The 26666-nt window shown below is 43.2% G+C and overlaps 1 protein-coding gene across 1 annotated transcript in view; it reads right to left on the bottom strand.

The window, feature by feature from the left end:
- The window catches only part of NSF (N-ethylmaleimide sensitive factor, vesicle fusing ATPase), a 49898-nt gene that overhangs the window by 11530 nt on the left and 11702 nt on the right, over positions 1 to 26666 (bottom strand). Inside the window, 11 exon segments of the mRNA XM_057416623.1 lie at positions 661 to 740; positions 889 to 955; positions 2117 to 2250; positions 2942 to 3098; positions 3719 to 3814; positions 7069 to 7256; positions 8433 to 8507; positions 9053 to 9218; positions 11029 to 11228; positions 21583 to 21738; positions 26373 to 26448. Of these exon segments, the coding sequence (XP_057272606.1) occupies positions 661 to 740; positions 889 to 955; positions 2117 to 2250; positions 2942 to 3098; positions 3719 to 3814; positions 7069 to 7256; positions 8433 to 8507; positions 9053 to 9218; positions 11029 to 11228; positions 21583 to 21738; positions 26373 to 26448 (1395 nt within the window).

The raw sequence follows: 26666 nt of genomic DNA, 5'->3' as shown, positions 1-26666 counted from the left end.
TTTCCTCTTGGTATGTTATTTATTCATGCAGATACTTTCACACACGCAGCAGAATTCCAGTGAACGACAGGAAAAATGGCAAACAGGAAAAGAGAAGGGTCCCTGCCTGCCTTTTTCAGTGCAAGCTTCAGAAACGTTATCACTTGTGATGGTCTTAAATCTCATCAAGCCAGAAAGTGCAAACAGACAGGATCAGCATGAGATGCAAGATCTTAAGCTTCCCTTACCCATTGTAATTAACACCTGATAATTTCAAGTTAAGAACAAATTAAAACCTTGACACCCACAAGAAGGGAGCACGTGGTTGAGCCAGGGATTGATTTGGACTGAGCAGTTCCTCAGTTAATCAGCAAGCAGACAGCTTGCATGTTTTAAGTTTTACATGGTGAAGGTTAAACTTGTTTCCTTAGTCAGTATTCCTGGGGCTAACTGCAGAAGATTCAGCCTTAAGTAATTAGGTAATTGAAGTTGAATCCTTTGAGGTTATCCTAGAAATGTCTCGCTGAATGAGCAGCAGCAGGCTAGGATTAACTTGACTGAATCAAGAGACAATAGCACTAATACCACTGGCAGCACAGCAGCTATCAGCAAGACACAAAGCTCTCCACTGTCAAAATTATTACAGGAATAGGGCATCTCGCCCCTCAATTACTGTCTTACCTGAGGGGGGGGCTTCTTTAGCAGCACAAGAAGGGCTTGCAACACCAGATTAGAGAACCGTGGTCCAATTGGGACATAATCTGAAAGGAAAAATGCATTTTAATGCTCACTAAGCAGATGCACACTTAAGCCACGTCAATGTGTGAGCCAGTTCAAGGCTCTCAAAGGAAACGGTTCCTGATCATTCCCAGTTTGACATATTTCAGCATTTCTGTTATTTGAACTCACCCAGCAGCCTCTCAATGTCATCCACAACAACGCAGCTGAGCTGGGACTTGTACGCATCATCAAAGATCTAAAAAGCAGCAAAATGACCCATTGTTACATCTCAGCACCAAAACTACAAGAGTCATGACAGGAGCCGATGACCTGTTTGTAGCCAAACACAACAGTATGCAGAGGAATAAACAAAGAATGGAAAAGCCAAGGACCAAAAGACTAGACTCTACCACCTTCATTTAATTCAGAGCTCAGTTTTCCTTTCTTACCCCATACATAAAAAAGCTAGTTGCTCTGTGTTCCATTGTAAGAATGGACAAAATTGAGCACATTTCCTGTTTTATGGAGCTGGAACAATACTGATCATATAAAACTACACAAATCCCCCACAACTGCAATGCAATTATGAAGATTCCTACCCAAGCTGGATATTGGTTACTTTTCCTTAGAGCACACTGCAGGGAGAACAGACCTGCTCAGGTATGGATTAAATCTCCACATCACCCTTTAGAGCAGCAAACCAGTGTCCTGCAAAGTAGCACTAAGGACACCAGCGGTGCTGCAGGCCTGCCTCCAGCATCCACTGATTCAAGTGAAGTCCAAATAGCTCCTATTTGAATCTCAGTTACAAACTGGGCTTTCAGCTATCAGCACACTGCTTCTCTTAGAAACTATCCAATCCTGCAACAAACTGACCTTAGAGCAATGTTCCACTTAAATGCTTCATTCAGTGTCATTCAGCTAGAAGAGTAAGTGCTGGCTTGCTTCAGCAAATGAAATCTTCCTTCCTTCCTTCCACCTGGCTACTTGAAATGATTTAAGCTGTACAACGTATTTGCATTCCCCCAGCTTCCCAAGTTGTTAAAACTCTTAACATTGCCACCTCCAAACTGCTCTTAGTCTCATTCAGTCAGAATCTATTCTCAGTGCAACCCTAAGCCCTTCCTGCCTTCATCTTTGCAGGCAGAGCTCTAGCTCACCACAGATCAGGTGTTTTGTTCCACTGTCAGTCATGATTACGTATCACACCCAATTTGGACAGAACCCTGAAATTTTCCAAGTCACTTAGTGTCAGTACCACAAAAACATTCACTGAGCTTCATAAATAAATATATGCACAGGAATTTAGGACCTGCAGAGAGCAGAAAACACGATCACAAGGATAATTCCTTTTTCTGTCCACCAGAGAACATAGAATTGGACTTTAATCAAGCAAAGGAGTAGGGCACATGAGTACCTTCTTCATAGCTTGGCACTTGGCAGTTTCAGAAAATCCAATCATCTTATCAGGAGAACAGATCTTGATAAAGGGAAAGCTGGATTCTTCTGCTATTTTTGCTGCTAAAGCAGTCTTCCCACTGTGGGGTGGACCTGAAATACAGGACAAACGTCATGAAAAAGCAAGGGAGAAAACAGCTTTGGTAAGGCTCAGCATGGATCTCTTCAGTGTGTTTAGACTATCATTCAGAGATCCCTGCATCCCTAAATGACCTCTTCTACTTGCAGAAGGAACACACTAACTCCTAGTACAGTGCAGTCCCCCAGATGAAGGAAACGGATGCAGCTGTTTGAGAACATGCAGACTGATTTGCCACAAAACCAACGCAAAAGAGGACGTCTCACATTTTGTCGGACTGGCACCAAAGCCACCATTGTGCTTGTATTTGGAGACACTTCTTGAAATATATGTATGCCTCTTCTAAATATGATTTCTGCAGGTACTGTGGCAAATAGCATGTCAATACCACGAATGCCAAGTAAATACTGACAAAGATAGCTTCTTATTTGCCTGAACTCACACCAGACCAATTCAGAGACCAAAGCCACATCTTGGTCTATACATCCAATACAATTCAGTTATGGAGAGGCAGAAAGGATTGCATACACATGGCCACCTAATTCTTTTTCTCAGTTTTTTACAGTTCTATTTTTCCTCTCACGTGTTTCTTTTATGTCCAGTTGCAGGATGTACCAGACAACCACTTGGGCAACTGATAGGAATAGTCTGCAGAATTCACTCGAGGGTTTTGGGATTGTTTTGGGCTTTTTTCCTTAAATTTACCTTCCAGAAGAACGCTGACCAAAGGAGTGCGATCACTGTTCTTAGTCTGTTGAACAAGCAGCTCCCCATCATCCAATACCCTCGTTACTGGATCACCCCACTTAATAATACCATTCATGATGTAGCTTGCATAGTCTTCCTGGTTGGTTCCAAATGCCTGTATTAAAAGAAGGAACATTTATTTAGTGAGCAATTTTGCATCACATCAGAAAAACAAGAAACACATCACCAAAGTGACCCGAACCAAGACTTTGGAAGATGCTTAAGTGAGAGAGTCAGTACTGCAAGACCCATTGGTGACACACAACATTCCAGTTCAAGGGACTGAACACTGGTGGAGACCGTGCACATGTAGAAACATATTTTTCACACACCCTCAAAACAAATTCCAATCAGTGCAAGTTGTGAGTGGGTTCTGAATGCACACCCTTTAAAGGCAATTCTCAAAAATGAGGCTTAAACCTCCCACTACAGACCACAGTGAAGTTGGTATCCATTGACTGAAGCAGCCAAAAACAGGGAACGTACATACAGCAAGAAGAAACTCCAAACTGCTCTCTTTATTTCTTCTATCCCTTTGTATGATTCTTGCACACAAACAAATGGTGCAAAACAGCCTTAGCAGAAAGGGGCTCCCTAATTTCATTCTGACAACACAAGACACAGTATGTCAGCCCATGGTGCACCACTGTCTGTCTGATCCCAGAAGGAAGTTGTTATCTCACGTCACTAACTGCACTGGGTGACTATTACAGGAGTTACTCATTGCCTACTTACTGGTTTGATGTCGTTCTCCAAGGATGCAAAGAAGTCTCCTCTTGTCACACGCAAGCTCTCTGCCTTCTCCATATCCACCTCCACTTTGTTGCTGGCCTAATAAAGGCAATAAAAGACACTGAAGTACAGCAGTACCACACACAAACCCTTATCAACTTCCATCCATGGATCCAATCCTGTAGTTGGTCTATGTCAATAAGAAAAATGCTTCTTAACAGGACATTCGTTGGACATATGCTGAACACTAGTGGAGCCATCATCATCTTCACACAGCTACACCCATATTCCAGCCTCACAAAGTCATTAAGTAGTAGCTGTTCCACTCCACTGGGTGGAAAGCTGAAGTGAAGAGTATGGCCATGACCCTGCAAAGTAGGGAACTAACCATTCCATTTAGAAGCTGTAGAAAAAACTCTTCATTATGCTTCCTGGCTGCTGGATTAGAAGGGATGAAGCCTCCTCCACTGTGTGATTTTTCTCAGAAAGACACAGTTTGGTTTAACCCAAGTCTCAATCTACCCACCCCATCTTTGGCAACTAAGCCAAAAATAAGTATTCTTCACACACATCTATTTCAGGAGGTTTGCATTCTCTATTCAAGCCATGTACTTTCCTCTCCACACAAGAAAGTTTTTAAGGGGATTGGTAAATATTAGATTTCTTTCTGCTTTGCCTTTATTTGCTTCAGTTTGACCAAAGCCATGAATCTTCCCAGGACAGTGCTATGAGTACGACTTGGAATAAATAGGCTGCAGTTAACTCAGCTCACACTGCACTCCTTTCTATAGGAAAAGCATCACCTTTTTCCCCTTCTGCCATTCCCAAACCATCCAGCAACATTTAAAAGCTAAAGACTGGAAGCAAACACACAGAGTAGAGACAGCACCATCGTGACCTTCTCTTGTCAACCATTTCTCAGCTAAAGGTACCGACTAGGAGGTGACCCAAAGCTGCTCACACTGGAGCCAGAAGGGGGTTTTAATTCTTGAAAACAACTTGTGAGCAGCCTTTAAAGCTGAAAACTTTATTCTGATGCCTGCAGCCTTTAAAGCCAGTTGGAGATGTGTTACTGGGTACCATAGCAGATGTTCCACCATAACCAATTGCTCTAGATTCCAAAGCAAGTATGATTTTCAATGAAAGTTACATGAGTCTGTAGAACACCACCTACTTCTACCTGAGAACTGAACGGCCCTAAATGATCTGACAGCTCAGAAATAGGGGATTTCAAGGGGTTTCTTGGAAGCAACCTCTACCACCTTTGCCTAAGACCAAGGTGAAGGATGAGTAAAGTAACTTTAGCCCTTACAGATATGTCTCAGAGACATCCTCTAAATGTTCCATCCCTGGCAGTGTTCAAAGCCAGGCTGGACATAACCTTGGGCAACATGGTCTAGTGTGAGGCATCCCTGCTCATGGCAGGGGGTTGGAACTGGATGATCTTAAAGGTCCTTTCCAACCCAAACTATTCTACGATTCTATGCTCTACAAGAACAAGGAGTGCACTTGAGCATGGGAAGGAAAAAAAAAGGAATAAAAATAATCACATTATGCTTGTCTTGTAGAGTAGCAAATGCAGCCTCCAGACAGCAACCTCAGGAACCCACACTGGACAGAAACACTGTGCCAAAGAAGTAACTGTAACCAAAGGATGGCTGAAATGAGAGTCCCTTCTCCCAAAAGCACCCACCATGCAGCAACACATACCAACCCAGTGGATCTTTAGTACAGGTTGATCACTAGTCTACTTTGCAGATGGAAGTGAAGGTACTTGAAACACTATTAATATATTCCTGAAGTTGTTTGTACACTTAATAAACAGGGGGGTGGGGATGGGGGTGTTTGGTGTCTTCCTCTCCTAGCCTTAAATGAGTTAGAGACACACACACATACTTTGAGAGATTATCAGCAGAGTTTAAATGATTTAGACTTGATTTTCAATTTGTGCTCTTGCTTCTGAAAACTAGGTCAGGCCTTTGATGGAGATTTGAAATTTTGCAGTACTTGTAGGAGAGAATAAAACACTTTAGTGTATTTCTGGCTTTTTAGTGGATCATCTGCCTGAAGACAGCTTCAGAACAAACAATCAGATTAGCCAAAAATACTATATCCAAGTGTTTGAAAAGAAAACCAACGTGTGGCCACTTCCCATTTGGAATATACCCACATACATAAAGATGTCAATCACATACCAACCTAAAGGAGGGGACTGCACTCTTACATTTATGCGTTGCCATTTTCTCTGCTTCCCCTGTCAGATTCTGGTACAACAGGGAATATATCAAAAACACTTACGGTCCCCAAAGCCACACAGAATTCAAGCACTTGAAAAAAACAGCAGCTATAAGTAAAAATAATTTATTCAGGAAAATGTTTTGCCTGAGAAGGGCTGGGTTTTATTTTTGTTTTGAGACAGAACACAAGAAAATGAGAAACTGTTGGTGTTTGTGGGGTTTTGGTATAGGAAACAGTAACTTTGCAAGTATTATGGCTATACAAGAAAAACGAGCAGAAAGAACCACTTCTCTAATAGAGAATGCTCCCAAGAGACACAAACGTCTAAGTAACCAAACGATTTCTCTCACTTAAATAAAAGCATGTTGTGTTTTCCTCACATTCAGGTTTGGACAGACTTTTCAGTTAAAAATCCTAGACCAGTGCTGTGGAATTGCTGTCAAAGGCTTTTCTCTGCAGTAACCCCAGCTCTTGGCCACTAGAGCAAAGGGGCTGTGCCCTTCAGCCACCTTCTTCACAAACTAATCATCTCATATTTCAACACCATCAAATACTGTGGTTTGCATCTGGATTAATATAACCTGACATTTCATGGTCCTTAACTGCTTTCTAGTTAAAGATACACTGACCTCAGATAATCAGCAAGCACGGGGAAGCAAGGCAATGCTCCTCTGGAGTGGAAGGAACCATGAATATTGTATGTCTCTTATGGCTGATCATCAAGTGAATACTCATTTGAAATGGAAGACAGGTTCCAGCAGAGATCTTTCCTATATGACTGGCTGTTCTCACTCCCACCTCTTGACTCCTGGGTCCAATCCATATCACTGAGCTCAAGCCTTTACTTTCAGTTTTTATCAAAATACATTGACAATCACCTTCCATCCCCACTGAGCTATGCAAGACCTTCTTGGAGGTCAAGTGGCTCCATGAAAGGGGCTTAGATGAAAGAGGTAATTCAGAACCACGTAAAAGCATGATGAAATGCTAGTGTCTGTATGAATTCCCTCTCCTAAGGTAGGCTGATATACCATTTGGAAGTAAACACTCAAGAAAAGATTCCAACCATAATTATTTTCTCCTTTTCTGCCCCAGTGAGAGATGACCGGACTGACCTTAATGTGTCTGTTCATAGCAGTAGACTGAGCAGCTCGAACTAACCCTTCCAGTTCAGCACCACTGAAGTTTTTAGTCTCCACTGCCAGTTCTGCAATGTCCACGTCTTCAGCCAGCAGCTGGTGCTCCCGCATCCGAACCGTGTGGATATGAAGAATCTGAAATCGACCCTTCTCATCCGGCAAGCCTGAGATTTTAAAGACAACACATGCCGATCAGCACCTCAGCACAGCAACTGCAGCAAAGCCCTTCCTGCTCCTCAACAGCCTGGCTTCCAGAGGCTCTTTCTCAACACGAGCAATTCATTCTTACAAGCAGAGTATTTGACAGTGCTTTTTGTTTGAGAACATTCAATTACACTAATTGCAGAATCACCTCCCTCGACCTGCTGGCCACGCTGCTTTGGATGCAGCCCTGGGTACAACTGGCTTTCTGAACTGTAAGTGCACAGTGCTGCTTCGTGTCCAATTTTTCAACCCCCAGTATCCCAAAATCTTTCTCTACAGGGCTGCCATCAATCTACCCATCTACGCTCCAGGCTGTCCTCATGGTGGGAACTGCCCTGCCATTGAGCCGTCGACTACAACTCTTTGGACACAGCATCCAGCCGATTCCTCATCTAAGGCTTCATCCATCAAACTCCAATTTCTCCCATTCAGGGGCAATAATGCCGTGAGGGACCTTATCAAAGGCCCTATGGATGTCAAGGTAAACTACATCTGTAGCTCATCATTTATCCACCAATGCAGTTACTCCACTGTAAAAGGCCACTAGATTAGCCAGGCATAATTTGCCCTTTGTAAAGCCATGTCTACAGTCTCTAATCACCTCCCTGTCCTCCATGTGTTTCAGCATATCTTCCAGGAGGATGCTTTATGATCCTGGTGGGCACTGAGGTGAGGCTAACTGGTCAGGAGTTTCTAGGAGGAACCTTACTCCTCTTTTATCAAGCAGGAGTTACATTCCCTTTTCTCCAGTCTGTGGACTTTGCCTTCCTGCTATGACCTTTCAAATACAGTGGAGAGCAGCTCAGTGACTACATCATCCTGGGATGCATCTTGTTGGGTCCAATGGTCTGATAATTTGCACCGAATACTATTTGTGCTGAGAGTATGTGAAAAGACATTTTAAAATGCCCATAGTCCCCAGCAGTGGTCAGTCCTTATCATCTCATCATTTATCCTAATGCCCTGCTTAGTTTTGCCAACTGAAGATGCAGGTACTAAACCTGTAATGTTATAGAGGGAGCTGCATGAAATTTAGCCCCTCTGCCATCCTGGTTAACTGTTCACATTATGATAAATATTTGCTTTATTATTAAGTACATGTGAGCTTATGCACTGCACTATGCCAACTTGCTTACCAATCTCCATTTTCACCTCCAGCCTCCCTGGTCTCAGCAGAGCCTCATCAATCAGGTCAGGTCTGTTGGTCATTCCTAAATTCAAAGTCAAAAACCAAAATCAGCATTATTTGAGCTTACTAAGTGGGTCTCCAACTCCTGAACACAGCCCACAGAGTTAAGAAGATACCCCAAAGAATCTCAAGTAAACAGGCAGAACATCCCCATCTTCAGAAATACAGGAAAAGTCATGCCCTGAAGTAGAGTCGATAGTAATCAAGCCTGTACTTGTGACTGTATCTGCAGGGCTCCTGGCACCAGGTCAACTAGACAACACAGCTAGAGAAGCCCCAGTCCTTCATATGCCAATACATATCATTCCTTGCAAGTTTTCTTAGACTATGAATCACTTGTTATCAAAAGCAAAAGAAGGAAGTTTTTGAAAGCAGCAATATCAGCCAATTTGAGTGATATCTCCCTTTAAATCTGCTCCTGATGCTTGGCAAATAGCAGACATTCAGTCTGGATTAGCCCAAACAGATCTAATACCACTAATGATAACTTAGTTGACCTGCAATGAGGAAAGTATCAGCAGTTTTCAACCAGAACACTGTAACAGAGAAAAGTAAGCACCATCATACCAATCACCAGGATGTTATTGAGCTGCTCTACACCATCAATTTTAGACAGCAACTGGTTTACAACAGTATCATGAACTCCAGTGCTCCCCGCCATGCTTCCTCTCTGCTTGCAGATTGCATCAATCTCATCAAAAATGATGATATGCACACCGCTGTTTGCTCCAAGCTAGTGGAGAGAAAAACATGTCAGGAATGCCACATGTCATCACTGAAAGCCATCCAAACAAAACAGTAACTTCTCAACAAGCTCAGCCCCACAGATACAGAACATTGATATCTCTAAGGGCTTTTAGTATCACGTTATGTGTGACCCCTTCCCAGAATGACATCTTGCCATCCTCCAAAATGGGATGGTAGGCTTTGCCCAAACATACGGCTTCACAGCTGACATCCAAGGAAGAGGACTAGGCTGAATGGGAAAAGCACAAGCCCAAAGCTGGAACACACAGCTCAGACACAGGGTCACAGTACTGAATATCTGGGAAAGCCATCCAAAAGGGAGATGGAGAATGAAGCACGTCTGTAGGGGCAAGCACCCAGTGTGGGAAATACTCCTGGTTGCACTGAAGTTAGTAAATACAGGCTTTGCCAGAGTAGCTTTGTTCTGAACATTTTTAAGGAGCCCATTTGTTAGGTGCCAATCAGGAACAAAACTGCTTATTTCCAGGTTCACTCAAAGGTGAGGCAGTTGCAGCTGGTAAGAGAACAGGATACTTTTTGTGACTGTGTTATGAAGCTTCTTCCCTTCAAATTCCACCTCTCAAACATCTTTTGTGGCCAGTGGAGACCATATTAACGCTGAGTAAATGTGCTGTCCCTGGCAATCTGCCCCAGACACAAGTCATTACAATACCAACCTTTTCGAGACCTTTTTAATCTTGAAACTTGTCATCAAGACCATTCCCTCCAGCCATTATAAAGCCTATTTTAACAGGTGTGTTATTGCAAAGGAAAAGCAGCTCACAGCTTTCAGTTAGACTGCAATAAGCAGAGAGAAGGAGACTGTTTCCATTTGGATGGGTTACCATGCAAAGCTGACTTACTGATTAATAGATCTTCTGCAGAAGAAAATGAAGTTATTTCAAGCCACTGTCAAAACCTGCAGCCTTCTTAGGTGCAAATAAAATTAAGGGATACAATGTCCTTTGCTAATGTCTTCTGAAAAGCCCTCCCTGTATTCAGCTGTGGCTTGCCTGACATTGTACTTTCTTTATCAGAAAGATCTGTCAAGATGAAGTGATCCACAGCAGAAAAATTACTATAGCACACATGAAATAAGTATTTACACCTTTAAACTAAAGATGGGGCTTTTGACAGCTGACTGAAGTAATGGATAAGAAAAAAACAAGCTTAGGGAAAACAGAATCATCTCCACTTCCAATTTAAAAGACCTCTCTGGTTTTGAGACACTATCCCATCCATTAGCGTCCTGCTGAGGAAAAGTAACGACGTATCAGATACAGCACTTTAAGGCTTACAATATACCCATAAGGCTGTAAACCAAAAACTTGAACCGTGAAAGCTTGTTTGAAATCCAGCCTATGATATGTGCCACCTGAATTTAGTCGCAAAAAGTCCAACTAAATCATGTCTCCTCCATCAAAACAAAGAGAAAAGAAAAGAGCAAAATTAGTGCAATCCTAATTTTCAGCACTTTTTGGGCAGGTGACACCCCATAATACAAAGCACAGCATGATGGGCCCTATTGTATTACTTGAAAATAACCCTGCATGGAATTGAAGCTAACTGTCCATCCCCAGCACAGCTACCTTGTCAGGTTCCGAGATTGCTTTTCCAACAGCCAGTGTGTCCATCTGTAGAACACTAATATTCCCTGACTTGCAGGGAATAACTATAATCTAAGGAGTGACTCAGGCTTTTAATGCAAGCAGTAATTTTCTGATTATAAACCTCTTTTCCGGCCATTCTTTAGGCACATTCATCCTGACCATGCCATTTATCTATGTTTGCATTACCCTTCTTTGTTCTTCTTCTGCATCAGCAAACAGCTTGCGGATGTTGGCCTCGGACTCGCCCACATATTTATTGAGGATTTCTGGACCATTGACCACCTTTGGTTCTCTGGCATTCAGCATCTTGCCAATCTGTCTCGCCATAAGTGTTTTACCACAGCCTGGAGGTCCATACAAGAGGATGCCTTTCACATGCTTGCAGCCTAGAACAAGAGAGAACATGTTTAGAAAGCAGGCTTATGATGGAAAGAGCAGTATAGGGAAGAGGGAATTGCTGCTTACAGTAGTGCTATTACAGGGATCAGGCTGCAACGTACATTAGTCTCAACCCTACTCAGGTTCACTGCCTTTATCAGTGAAATTCAAACAGAATTGCCAAGTTGGGTCAGAATCATTCCAATGATGTGGCAAGGGCCAGGAAAAATACCTTGCAGAAGAGCACAAATGCTCTTGCATGCATTAAGCACACAAAGTTAACAGCTAAGGACTGAAAGCCTGAATTATAACTTCTGGTTAGGAATCCAAAGCAATAAAGACCACTTGGTAAACATGTGAATAACTTTTCAGTTCAACAAAACCCAACTCTAGGGATGCTGAGGGGCTGCAGACACTTCTTTTATATCACCATATGCCCTGAATACCAAGCCAAGATGTACCAGCAATTTAGGAAAGGCATACACTGCACCTGGTTGGTTTCTCTCTTCCAGAGGAAGAGGTGCCTACAAAGTGCCTACAAAGGAAGCCTTTCTTCACAGAACAGCTTCAACTGAGTTTAATTTTCACATACATAAGGAAAACAAAGCATGAGACCCTCACAGTTACTCAACAGACTGGGAGCTCCCAGTGTAGACATGGATCAAAAACATTAATCTGATTCTTGAAAGAGAAAACAAGAAGTATCATCTAATAATGGCCTAACTTTTTACCCCTGTATTGGGCTTTGATGAGTTCCCTTCAATACACCTAGTTATAATTGCAAGTTCATAGGAGAAATACTGAGAAAACAAAAAGGCTTCTAAGAATCACTAGAACCATCAGCCCCAAAAGCCTGACCTGCAACCGGGAAGACCTGAAGCATTCATGCAAATAACAGGACTTTGAACACTGTGCAGGAGCACTGGCATTTAAATTCTCTTCTCTAGGGAAACAGAGGAACCTATCTGAAGATAAAACCCCACCTGTTTTGTTTCAAGAAAATTTACCTAAACCTTAGAAATCTCAAGGTGTTAATTGTCTGAGGTAGAAAGCAAGACCTTCATCAGCAGAAACTGTTTCATGATGCAGATGACATTCACAATGCATTCATTTTACACCATATTCTTGCAGCCTTTGTTAAGGTTGCAAACCACCCAACAAGAGTCCTGCAGTGCTTAAGACACACATTAAAAGCAAAGCCCAACAAAGTAGCAGAGTGAAGGCACAGAGCTCAGCCTTAGAGGAAGCAAGTTCAGTTTCTACCATCATCAAAAGTTCAGCGAGCTTGGGCACAGGGAGTTATTTGTCACCACATAGAATGACTTCCCTTCTGGTTTCTGGCTTGTCTCAGCTATGTGGTAAGTTCACCCCACACAAGAGTCCTCACAACTACACACACCTCACAGCAACCTTTTGCCTTTAAAGTACTTTAATCCTGTATTAACTTACCAATACTCAACTGTGATTTCATTTACTCCTGAATATTACAGCAATAAAGAATTAACTTCAATCTAGACAACTGCTCAACACACAACAACTTCTATTACCCACACGCACTGCTCACTTTCTCTTTCAGGCTGTCCGTACACTGGCACGAAGATTCAGGAGAACATTGCTATGAGGAGGGCAAAGTCCCACAGAGCACTAGTGCTGCATTGAATGAGCACAGGAATAAAGCTGAAGGGTTTTTCTGGGCTTCTCTGCAGATAAAAAATTTACTACAAAAGATAAAATTCAAGAGCTTCAGCTAAGAAGAATTCCTTAGTCAACGTTCAGGCATCTACGAGTCAAGTACATAAACACCGTGCACTGTCAGTAAAGATGAATTTCGCACAGGAACGACTGAGGCGTAGATAAATTAAAAGCTCTTCCTGTCAAATCAATGTCACGAAAGGTATTGTTAACGTGTTTCGTGAGGGAACATGATCACCTCTGTAGCCAAACAGCACAAAGCAGGATTTCGACGATGAGTGATGCTTTGAAGGGAAATCCCAAGCAAACTGATGCTCAGACAGCTCTGCTGGGCTCAACCAGAGAGGCTATCAAAAGGCTACTGGCAAGTCAGGGCACATGTATGCAAACAGGCCTGGGAGCATCCAGAGAGAGGCAGGGAAATTGTGCCGTAGAGGATTAGTTTTCTCTAGTATGCTTTCAAAGAAGAAACACAAAGCACAGCCTGGTTCTACTTTTTTTTTCCCTGGTTCTCCTGCAATCCACACTCTCTCTTCTAGAAGGACGTACAACCTAGTCAGAGCCACTAGAAGCTTCTCTTTTACAGCCCCCAAAACCTGAACTTCTTGAAAAGCTCCAATATTCCCTTCCTCTACCTGAGCTAACATAGCTTTCACAAAGGGCTATGGCTGTCTCATGTCCCACATTGGGAGCATATAGAAAGTAAAAGGCAAAGCAGCAGTTCCAGAAGGAGCACCCTGGCCTTTGGACAAACTTGCTTAGAAAGCCTCTTAGGATGTTTATCCTCTTCCTATTCAAATTTGCTTACCATGAGAGAGCATCATCTCTTACCTAATAAAGGACAGAAGCTGTTGGAGGAAGAAAAAAGAAAGCAAGCTGGTCAAAGGCTGGCTTCTGCTTCAGCTGCCTGCCCAAGCCCTCAGCTGTACTCTAATGCTATTTGCTATTCACCCCTCCAGAGCACAAATACCAGCTCTGGGGCCCAGCAGGTACCCAGAGACAACTCAACAGGTACCAAATCATACCCAGATAAGCTCAGCCAATGCTGGGTATTTCACACGCAGGCTTTAGTTCCCCCACATCTGAACATCAAGGACATTACTGACCATCTGCTCCACGACTTGGTTGCCACTGAATGAGCAACACTGAGAGCTGGGTCTTAGCTGGGTGGCAGAACATTCCTGAAACCAAGGCAATTAGTTCCTCTTCCAATAAAATTGCCACTAGCCACTACAGCAGAGATTTCCCTGCAGAGCTGCATTTACCTGCCTAAGTAAGTTCTAAACACAAGCAGGACTTTGTTAAAATAGGCAGGTGATGACAAACTACAAATGTGATGTCTCAGATCACAGTGGGATCCTGGGCACCACAAAGGAATTTTGATTAAGTTTATCTCCCTTTTGCTGTTTTCACCAATGCAGCCCAAATGTCAATACTATTATGAGAATCTTCTAAACACAAATGATTAGCAGTGCAGACATCTCCAACTCCTTCAGCTTACCTTTAGGCCTCCAAATCAAAGGTCATTCCTGTAATGTGATACTTAAGGATGAAATTTAATGACGTACCGTTAGAGGCTGTGTAAGTATGTTAACAGGAACTAAAATACACCAACATGGGAAACATTCTGCACAAAACATTAGGGAAAAAATCATAAAACCTGGTAAGAATGGGAAAGTTACTTGTGTTACCAAGAGAAGTCAAATGCTATTTTGAACCAGAACGCCACTTACCCAAAGACAAGATCAAGTTTATTTGTTCAGCTCTCACTAGTCACTTCTTTGGAGAGATCAGAAGAATGTTTTAGTGTAACAGGGGTTTTCTCCTTGGGAGTGTAATTCCCCTTTTAATTAAAATCAAAGCATTCTGGTGTGATTGTATCATTGAGATGAACCTATTGGGGAAACTGCAGGGATGTGAAGTACCGATCCTGCACACATCAGGGAGAGATGCTTATCTCTGCACATTCATCTTCAAGCAGGTTTGAGTCAGATCAGGGTTCCCAGACTTCACCTGCCACACAGGCAAAATTTCCCCCAAAATATAGCTGATTGGGATTTTCCCCTCCTCTCATCCTGTAAACCCAGAACTACTCCAGCCTCCAGTTAATCTTCCTGTTGGATTTATGTACTACTGACAAGTAGCAAGACTCAAGTAACTTGTTTGTGTTTTTAATTCAAAGCTGAGACAGGGCAAAGGCTACACCTAAACCAGAAGGGTTTATTTTAAAAGGACTCTCAATAGCCAGTTTCTTGATCTATCAAATCGTTTGTCACTGCAAAGAGAAGACAACCAAGTCAGGAATGTCTTCCTATAGCTTTCTCAGCATACTTGGTTTAGCTGTGAGAAGTTTAATGCATGCATATATAAGGAGATAATAACTAGATTTATGACAATGGCAGGACATTTATCAGTTTCTGATGGAATTTGATAAAAATGAAAATAAATCAGCTTTAGAGAAGCTCCCAACAGAATGCCTTTGGCTACACAAACAAAATCAGGACTCGCAGAAAAGGGATTCTGATAAGAGCATCTACCAAAAAAACCCATCTTTAAAAGAAGAGTAAATGCCTCTGCCTCTTAATAGAGAAGCTACAAGAACGCAGCTACTTTAAGATGAAGATTATGCAGAGCTGTTGAATGGATTGCTGAACACAGCAGCTGATGTTTACAGGCATTTCCCACCTGGATGTTAATAGCCATAAATCTCACCAGCCTTTTCTCCTTTTTGGAATAAAGCTGGATCACTTCTGTCTACTTAGAAAGTCCACATGGTGTAATTTGTAAATGCCTTATGGAACACTTACCCACAGAGCATTACAGCATAAACAAGTATCAACATAACAAGGTGACTGGGATGTCTCAAAGCCTGGTTTTCCAGCTGGACTAAAACTGTGGTTGCCAAGTGGTGATGTTGCCTGCTAACTAACACCACAACTGCAGCCAGGTGAAGTAAGAGCAAAAGTCTTCTCAGTATCTGACTACGGCCCCCAACACAGAAATTCCTTGCAGCACACTTGGTGTGAAGCCCCTTCCCTTCCTCCCAAGCCTGCCATCTGAGACCTCCACATTTCCAACTTCCTGTGTCGAAAGAGCAAACATTGTTCTTTCCTGGCCATGCACAGTTTTGAAGTCCTCTCTCTCTTATCTCTCACACCGGTCTCTTCCCAAGGCTGAAGATCTTCAAGCCAATCCACAGCTTTTCTGGTCCAACCACCATGATGACTTCCTCCAAAGTGCTTCCAGTTTTACTGCATCCTTTCTGATACAAAGGCCAAGACTGCATTCAGCAATTCAGTATGTGAACAGATTACAGATTTACACAGTGAGCCCAGCAGTCCTCCACAAAGAAAGTGCACACAGAGGTCTTTAGATACGTGGAGGAAGAGTTAAGTGACCAGATTCAGCCTCACCGGCCACAGGGAACCACGTGCTTCAGTGTGAGTAAAGCACTTCATTTTATCACCACCTCAGGAGGAAGCATTGATACACCTCTCAATTAAGAAAAGCTAACAAAAGAAAACACTAACTTCAAACTGCCCTACTCTTGTGAGACCTCACTGTGTGCAGTTCTGGTGTCCTCAACATAAAGAGGACATGGAACTGTTGGAACAACATGGAACTGTTGGAACAAGTCCAGAGGAGGCCACGAGGATGATCAGGGTTTGGAGCAGCTCCTGTATGAAGACAGGCTGAGGAAGTTGGGGCTGTTCAGCCTGGAGAAGAGAAGCTGCGTGGGGACCTCAGAGCAGCTTCCAGTGTCTGAAGGGGGCCTATAGGGATGCTGGGGGGGGACTCTTCATTAGGGACTGTAGTGACAGGACAAGGGGTAACGGGTTAAAACTTAAACAGGGGAAGTTTAGATTGGATATAAGGAGGAAATTCTTTCCTGTGAGGGTGGTGAGGCACTGGAATGGGTTGCCCAGGGACACTGTGAATGCTCCATCCCTGGCAGTGTTCAAGGCCAGGTTGGACGGAGCCTTGGGTGACCTGGTTTAGTGTGAGGTGTCCCTGCCCATGGCAGGGGGGTTGGAACTGGATGATCTTAAGGTCCTTTCCAACCCGAACTATTCTCTGGTTCTATGAAGACTTCATGTGTTATGTGGCAGCAATTATGAAGATCACTAACAAAAGGGCAGGAATAGGAAACAGGAGCAGGAAAAGAACAAGACCCAGCCCTCAAGCATATTAGATATCTGCAGATTACCTGGACATGAACTTCACCCAAGAGCACTCAAGAGTAGGTGAAATCATCTCAAAGTCACTGAGACTTGGACAGGGTGGGGGAAACACTGGGGGGAAGAAAATGAATGTCATCCATAATGTTATAAAGGGAAAAGGAAGGGAGGCAGGGGCTTGGACTAAATCTTGAGAGATCCCTTTCAGTCTCAACTATTTATTGATTGTGTGATCTGGTCTTATCACTACCTTAATTACTGGAAAATTCTGGCACAATATCTCTTAAAGGAGGTAGAAAAAAAAACAAGGATACAAGAAACAGCCAAAAGGAATTTCTTAGATCAGCCCGAGACAACTTCCCTCTAGGAAAGGGTAGGAGGTTACACACAGAGGGGTTGGAACTAGATGATCTTCAGGTCCTTTCCAACCCTAACCATTCTATGACCCTATGAGGAAACAAAGCAATAGAGGGAGATTTAGACTTTCATAAAGATATAAATAGGTCTTATAAATCTTCATAAGCATGTAGGAAACACGTAAGCTGAATGAAAAACACAAAGTTAACGGAAAAAAACCCTACAAACTTTAAAGTACAACAAGAAAGGATCCAGCCCAAATTTACTGGTATGCAGTGCTTTTACTAATAGCCTGGAAGATGGAAGAGAATACACTTACTGCATTTGCACATTACAAAACCAAGATCTACAAATAAACTGATGGGCAGGATTAAATTCACTTAAAACCAATGTAACTTGATGCACCAGTTTCTAAATTGGGGTAGGAATAATTACATGCATGTTGCAAAACTGAAAAATCACCCTCCTGAGGGTTATAAAGAGGCATATATACTGAGGCACAGGCAAAAGCCACCAACTGAGCTGGAACTGGTGAGCACTTCAACTACTGTGCCCTGTTTTGGTCATCACGCTTCTAAGCAGTGAAGAAATGACCAAGGGAACAGAAGCAACAACGACTGGTGATCCAGAGGTTATGAGAATGGTTTAAGAATCTCAGATCTCAGCCTTGAGAATACTGAAGAGAAACACCAACAGGCAAGTACATAAAAGCCTCCTCCAAAAGCATAACAGAAATAAGCAATGCATGAACTGCTGCAAGGCTGAGAACAGGCACCTGAAAACTGCTGATGGTGAAGATGCTGGAAGCAGTGCAATAGGCCTCCTTGGGACGCTCTGCCATTCCTGTCACCCCAGTTACAGGTTAGACATGTCTGACACCCATTCTTTCATTAAAATGATCCTATTTTAAGAACAGGCTTCATGAGATCCTTTCCATTATTATTCCTCTCTTATAATATCCGAGTACTTCAAGAACATTAATGTATCCATTTATAAGGCAGCTTAAAAGACAAGCCTCCACCTCACAGGCAGAATCCAAGGAAGAAAATAATACCTGACTACCTGCTAATGTGAATGCTCATCTTGTGTTTTGTCTATACTTCATTTTTATACAGTGATCTGTACTCAAAAATACAGAGCTCTGAAACCAACTGATTCCAAGAGGTCAGAGGACATGCTACAAAGGCTATGAGGAAACAGAAATCACCTTGGAGAAGTCTGACTTAACCTACTTAGCGATGGTAACAGGAGAGGGTGGGGAATTTGGGCTCTTTCTGGTTCTGTTTCAGTCTTTTAAGAGGACTGTATCACCAAAGATTTCTATACCTGTTAATGAACTGTAACAACATGTACATCCAGAATCTGCTTTTTCAGTGGCCTTTACAACAATTAATGTGCCACAAATCAGGAAAATCACTTCCCAGCTGAAAGTGCCCTGCAAGTGTAAAGTTCCTTCCGTCAAAGTATCACTGCTAGGGAGGCCTCAGAGGGCACTAAGACAGAAGAGCCCCTTTTGTTTCAAGACACCTTCCTCAATCCTCATCCAGATTTATTTATTTCCATTTCTGCTGGGAAAAGCGTGGGTATGGAAAAGTAAATTGCCCCTTAGGCAGCAGGGAGCTATGGCAAGGTTTAATGACCAGCTGAAGCTGAGCTAAGGCTTCTTTTCTTGGATAAACCAAAGATTGTAGCATCAGAGTAGCACTTACACCCTTGGATGATACGGTTAACTACTGTTGCTTTATATGCTCCAAACCCAGCACATTCCTTGGAAGTCAGATACACCACACACAAATTGTAAGTAATCTCTGAGGGGTCTATAGAGCCTCTATGTAGTTACGGGACAGAAATATTTATTGCATTTGGCATGGGAGTTGCAGTCTGTGAGCACTGGGCAAAACCCAGCTCTGGGTGAGCACTAGAGCACCAGATAGCAAGCAAATTCCTTCTTTTCCTTTCCCAATAAATTACACACAAAGGTGAACAGCTGTCACACTGACATTTCAGATCTGAAATATAGTTGAGAGCAAGTTATAACTAAGGCAAAGCAAATGAATGTCAGAAAGCTTTGTTTTTTCGCATTTCAGATAAGCTCTTTAGCCCTGGGGTTCATCACAGAGCTGAGAGCTCTGCTGGGAGCCTACCTTCTTACCAGAAAAATGCTGCTTTGTGGAGTATGTGTGTAAACACGCACACGTAAGGGTCTGCGTATTTATATAAATACTATGGCACACCTTTAATTCATTGCCCAGGGTAATCAAAATACAAGTGGTCCTTCAGAGAATCTTTGTCTTCCTGTATTAAGCAACACCAATTAAGAGGAGGAACCATCTGAGCAGCACACCCTGCAAAGCAGCTCCACAACCTGCAGTCAGCAAGGATTCCAACCTTCTCCAGAGGTACCTGGTGGAGATGTAGGTCCTCCATGGCAAAGGCAGCCGCTGCACATCACTCCCAAGGAGCACCCAGCTAATGATAATACCAAGGGAATGCAATCATGGTCTGACACATGACTGCTTATTGTACTGCCAGACTGCACACAGCCAGGGAAGCTGAACAGGAGAAGCTACCACCAAATCAGAGAATCACCGAACGGTTTGGGTTGGAAGTGACCTTAGAGATCACCTAATTCCAACCCTGCCACAGAAAATGAAAACAAGCTCTAATTGTCTCTAATCTACTCACATTTCCTCATCACAGCCCACTGACACTGATGAGAATTACCAAAGTGTACATCTTTTACCTTAACATATGGTCACACCTAAGAACTCTGTACTGCAGCCATGAATATACACGATAACTGCTTCAAAAGGTAAGAATATTTCAAGTCAGGGATGCTGCTCTTTCCAAAGGCCAGCTGTCAGCAGCATTTCTGAACTGGGCACAACAGAATATCTAGGTAAAAGCTTTTCTTTCCACAGCCAACACCATTTCTCTCATTTCCTCTCTCTGCATACATATTTAACAAATTTAAGTATTTGATACTGTCAAGCAGAAAGAAGTTATGACTTGCTCACAGCTGCAAAAACCCAGCGACCCAAGATCAGACTCCAGAAAGCCTTTGCTATCAGATGGATGTGAAGTGAAAAGGCAGGAGAGAATTGTGCACCAGTTGGGCTTGGCCTGCAGGGTTTCTCCCCAGGTGTTCAAATCACTAAGAAAAGACCTAATTCACTTCACAGGGAAGTTTAACATCGATTCCACAAGCACTGGAGACAGCCACACACAAACAGGACCCATCTTCTGATGAAAATCAGCTTTGTAATCAAAAGCTCAATTGCTTCATTTGTGGGGAGAGGGAAGGGGGATCAAGAAACATAAACATACACAGGAATTACACAGCTACAGGTTCCAAGTTTAAATATGAACCCACAGAGATTATATTCAGAGAACAAGGACCAGCTATAACAGCCCCAGCCACTTTATGGGACAAAATAAAGACACCTGCAGCTGCATACTGCTTACTACATATCAAAACCAGCACCATTTAGGCACCTGCCAGCACATGTTTACAAAGTCATGGGACTGCCTTTCCTTCCCCCAGCCCTCCCCCTCAAAAAGTTATATTTAGAACCTGAGCTTTTATTTCACAAACCCCAAGGCATGCCACAGCTTGTGCATCCTCTCCAGCACTTCATATCTGACCAAGCATAGGTCACACAAGATGCTCTATTTCCCGGGTGAGAAGGACATAGGTTTACAATGCAACTGGACACATAATCCAGGACAACAGATATTTAATATATAGAGCAGCATCAATAAGACAGAATTTCCTTTGACCTATATAGACAGCTCAGTAGGTCAGGAATAGGAGCATTCAGTCTCGCTGCTACAAATAAATGCAGCATCCAAAAGAATTTCAGTTCCAACAGGAAAGTATTCCCTTAAACCATGTATCTCATTCATTCAGTGTTGAGTATTCATGTTGTTTCTTTGTCCCCTTCTCTAGCCAAGCAACAAGAATAAGAAACACATTCAGCAGCAAGAGGGGAAGAACAGGCATTGTCAGTCTACTAGATCCCTAAGAAACTGCTATGTTATAGCATCATAAAGCTGTTAGTTGATACCCAGTCTTTACAAACCAGAAGTAGGCTGTATCCTGTAACCCAGCCATACTTCTCTGGATTACACTCACCCATTTGCTCCACAATTTCAGGTGGAAAAACTCGAGAAGCAAAAGCTCGCCGGAAAATATCGGAGAATTCTTTGTCCAGGCCCCCAATGCCCATTTTCTCAAAGTTCCAGTCTGGGTTGATGATAGACTGGCGGTTCTCCTTGGTCTTTGATTTACCTGCAAAACCAAGAAATCAGTCCAAACCCAGAGCACAGCAGAATAAAGCAAACAGAAGTGCAAACAGAAGTACAAACAGAAAACCAGTTCTACCAGGTCGGACCCACGTCCAGCTAACTTGAAGTCTGGTCCTAGCAGATGTTAGCCAGGAGGATGCACTATGACAAGGATGCAAGGGCAGTATACCAGAGACTCCTGCTTAGTCAGTCAACTATTTTCCCAGCCTTCCAATTGTCCACTTCAGGGCTTTTACAAGCCAGGTGTTGCTCCTCTGTATTTAAGGATCCATGGTAAGTTTCTCTGTCACAAATTCACCTAGGTGCACTTGGAACCATGTAAACTTGGAACCCAGAGTGCCTTACAGCATCTCACCGTGCCTGCCACTGTCTGCATAACCAAACACCTCCTTTCATGTTTCTGAACCAGGTCCTGTTTCCCAAGTCCTGTATCTGAAAAGGCAGTAACTAATTCTAGAATGGTTTGGGTTGAAGGGACCTTAAAGCTCATCCAGCTCCAACCCCTGCCACAGGCAGGGACACCTTCCACTAGAGCAGCTTGCTCCAAGCCCCTGTGTCCAACCTGGCCTTGAACACTGCCAGAGATAGGGCAGTCACAATTTCTCTAAATAGTATCAGCCTCCACTCTCTTTCAGGCTACCTGGGATGATACCAGCTTTGTCCTGTGTCCTCCTCTGTCATGCCTTTTGCAGGCAGAGCAGTCCTCACTTGTTCTTCCTTCCCTATGCAGCAGCTGCTCCACACTTGCACACCCTTGTTCCCCTTTCAGTCTCCTCTATTTCGACTACATCCTTTGACAGACAGGAACTGCATGCACTGGGCTTATTGTATATTAAATACAAGTACAAAACTATATTCTGCTTTGTTCATGTTCTTTTATTAATCATGAGTAATAATTCTTGACAACAGGGCTCAGGCTGCTACTGAGCATGGGTCCACCATCTCCTTGAAACTATCAGACCTGGGATCTTGGCCCAAAACAGAAATCATTTTTGACCGAGGTTACGAGTGTTTTTCCTCCCACACATCCCTTTATATTTATTTATATTGAATTCCCTCTGCCATCTGATTTCTTAGTCACCAAGATCCATAAGAGCAAGCTTTGTCACCTCATTACTCACTCTCTTTTCCAGTTTATTCAATAATTATAAGGAAAAGCAAAGGCCCCAGCAGAGATTCATGCTGAACTCCACTGGCCCTGGCTATTTACTTCTACCCTTTCATCACTCATCTACTCATGCCAGGACCTTCTCTCTTACAGATCTTTGTTCAGATTCTTTTTAAAGAAACTTTGATAAAGAACTGTGCTGGAACAGCCTTGCAAAACAAGCAGCCTATGTCAACCCTTATGCCCGAGCCTTCTGATTTCCATAATGAACTCTGGTGAGACCATGAAGCAGGGCTGACCTTCTCAGTGTAGCACCTTCAGACAGGTATTCACAAGTTAAATTCTTTATTACAGTTTCTATTGATTCCTTCGGTACAGATTTCAGGCTCAAAGCTCTGTAGCTCTGTGACCACCACTTTGAAAATGGACATTATCTCCCCTAAAAAGCCAGTGGGGGCAAACTACAACTGTGCATTTTGCTGATTTGTTCCATAATCTCATCTACAAATACTTCAGGTCAAGCCAGATCATGATTTAGCATGAGTTAGTCCAGTAAGTACACTAAGCCAAAGTTTGGGTTTAGCTGCATTACACTGCTGTTAATCTCAGACTGAACACACCTGGAACCAGTATTTCAATTTCAAGTGCAGCAAATCAAACAAGAACATGCCTTTTACTAACAGCTTAGGGACAACTTTGTAGTACATATAACATACAGCACCTATACACAGCACTGTGCAGGGCAGCAGTGAGCATTCAATTCACTGATTACTGTGTATTTATTACCTCATTGCTCCACTACAGCTTTTAGATCAGACCACTGGGCCAGGGATGTTCCTCTTCCCATGGAGCTTAGCCTACACTCCCCCCTTCTGGCTGTATCTGTTCACAATGAAGTTCTTGCAGACTGAATTCAAACATCTGCCATTGGGTTTAGAACACATCATTTCATGCTAAGTAGGAGAAATAGAATTGGCTTGCTTTTAATTGTTACAATTCGTTTCTACTGAAAAAAAAAGAAAAGCCCTTTATTGAAGGCAGTGCTCCATGACACTTACTTGACTTTTATCTCCTCTCTCAGAATTTAATTATTCAGAGCTTTACAATTCTCTAGAGACTAACAAAGCACATTAAGTGCCCCTGCCTCAGATCAATGAGAAGATTAAATAAAGTACCAAACTGACAGAAGTAAATTGAGGCATAAGAAACTCTTGTCTTGTCTGCAGATACCGAAATTGAATCACCAAGAAGGATTCCTATTTCCAATCTTTCAGCTCTCCCACAGGACCACTCTTCACACCTATACATGCTAGGAGGAACATCACAGGTCATTATATGACTTGGAATATCAACCAAGTAAAATATGTGGAGCTGCTGGAGTGAGTCCAGAGGAGGCCATGGAGATGCTGCAAGGGCTGGAGCAGCTCTGCTCTGGAGCCAGGCTGAGAGAGCTGGGCTGGGGCAGCCTGGAGAAGAGAAGGCTCCTGAAGGGGAGACCTGAGAGCAGCTCCAGTGCCTGAAGGGGCTGCAGGAAAGCTGGAGAGGGGCTTGGGACAAGGGATGTAGGGACAGGCCAAGGGGAATGGCTTTAACCTGCCAGAGGGGAGACTGAGATGAGCTCTTAGGCAGAAGCTCTTCCCTGTGAGGGTGCTGAGGCGCTGGCACAGGGTGCCCAGAGAAGCTGTGGCTGCCCCATCCCTGGCAGTGCTCAAGGCCAGGTTGGACACAGGGGCTTGCAGCAAGCTGCTCTAGTGGAAGGGGTCCCTGCCAGTTAATATGCTTAATTATAGTCATCTACAATGCAACCTATGGACCTCAGGGCAGCATCAAAACTCAGCCTCTGCCACAAGCTCCTGCAATGCTGGATGAGTTGAATTCTGCTTTCCTCAGTGGCTGATACCCTCATATGTTTAATTTCTAGCAACACAGTATAGTCTAGCAGAGCTGTGCTTTGAAGCTCACTACAAAAATAATGAGCATTGAAACTCAACTGAGTGCTCACTTGAGCTGGCCAGGTTCCCTGAACCCCTATTCCCAGCAACCTTCACCTACCACTTCTTAGCCGTGGAAGAGCAGCAGCAAAAGAAGTTTCTTAGCTCAAGGATTACAGAAAGAGGGAACAAAACAGGAAAGGAAAATAAGCAACATAAAAAAGAAAAAGAGTGTGATTCAGGTACAGGACTTGAATCACACCCAGAAAAGAATCCCTAAAGCCATATTACCAGCAAGGGAGGTATTTGCAACTGTAGGCTTGGTTACTAGCCTCCTTTTCAACACTGATAGGAACTGCCAGACTAACAGAGCATTTAGTCTGGCTGGGCAGCCACCAGTCCTTCAGGACAGCTACCAGGCACACACAAAGCCAACTCCAGGGAAGGGCCCCCCACTGCCCACTCTGTGGCCCACGTCCCCATCACCGAAGCTGGTGACTCTGGGAACAAACCAGATCCCTCCCTAGCCCTACACCAGCTTCTAATTGAATGTTTGGAGGACTCAGAAATTATTCCACCATTTCTTTGCTAGTGAAGTCTGAAATGGTACATGGTTTGCTTTGCTGAGGCTTTAGAAACTGTCTCTTTAGAACAAGTTCAGGTTTGGCCATAGTCCTGCTGCACGGACAGTTAAACACCCCATGAACCCACTGCACCGTGTTTTGCAGCTGCCACCAGCTTCTGAAGAGCAGCACTTTCAGAAGTGAAGAAAAGCCAAGTGCTCTTCAGAAGCTGCCCCTTGCCTTGAAGGGGACATCTCATTAGAGATGGCAATTGCAGAAGGTTTGCACTCACTCTGAAATTTGGGCTACACATCCAAACAAGTTCTTCATTTCCTGTTTCCCTGCTGGTTTAATTAAATGTAATGAGAGCAGTGTTGGCTTGTTGGTGTCCCTGAGAAACAGCATTCTCAGATGTTTAAAGAGTTAAACTATTTCAACTAGCTGCTGTCTTTTGCTGGACCTACTGGTCCATTGTGCCCTTCTAATCTAGGCCTAGGAGTGCAGGTTAACTTCGCTACACACTCAACTCAATTTGGTACTGTTGGGACCTCTTAAAGTAACACTCACCATTTCTCCTCCTATCTCTGTCTCTATTTTAGATACCCCCTGGTGATACGTGTGGAACTGCTCCAGTATGTTGGTCACTTATGGAGCTTTGTACTGGGAGGACAATGACATTTATCAAGCCCCTGTTTAGAAGCATCAGAGTCTGCTGCAGGGGTGGCGTCTCCTCAGTGCAGTGGCTTTCAAGAGAATCCTGAGCACCTACAAACTGCTTTCTAAAAGTGTGACCGGCTCCTACGGGATCAAATCCAACCATCTTCCTAACCATTCTATGATTTATGGTCTGCTAGTTCATACAGATACCTGGGAGACATTTGGAGATGCAGTTTTCAATGGATTTGGTCAACTGCTATAACCAGAAAAACAAACTTTGAGGCATACAAGTCTCTGAGGCCTGAAAAGCAGCAATTTTCAAGCAATATTTACAAGCAATATTTAGAGTGTCACTTACCAATCAGATTGAGAGAGGAGTTCTCAGCTTTTTCAAAGGCAACTTGACTGTTCCCAAGAATCAAACCAACCTCAATCTGCCAAAGGGAGGGAAACAAATAATTATATTAAATTACTAGACTCAATTTCTGATTGCTCCTTAGATACCTCCAAGCACATCTCAGAAGGCAAGAAACAGCAGCAAAGGCTCCCACTACAAAAGCCACTGGGAAGAATGTGAAATACCAACACCACCTTCTCTAAAATAACATCACTGAGAGCAGAAGCTCCTTGTCTTCTCTGAGGCAAATGGCAC

This window comes from Pezoporus wallicus, unplaced genomic scaffold (assembly GCF_028554395.1).
Source record: "Pezoporus wallicus isolate ANWC-B61680 ecotype Strahan unplaced genomic scaffold, APGP_CSIRO_Pwel_v1 scaffold_7850, whole genome shotgun sequence".
Taxonomy (NCBI): domain Eukaryota; kingdom Metazoa; phylum Chordata; class Aves; order Psittaciformes; family Psittacidae; genus Pezoporus; species Pezoporus wallicus.
The sequence above is the reverse complement of the archived record's forward strand: the minus strand, read 5'-3'. Positions and strand labels throughout refer to the sequence as shown.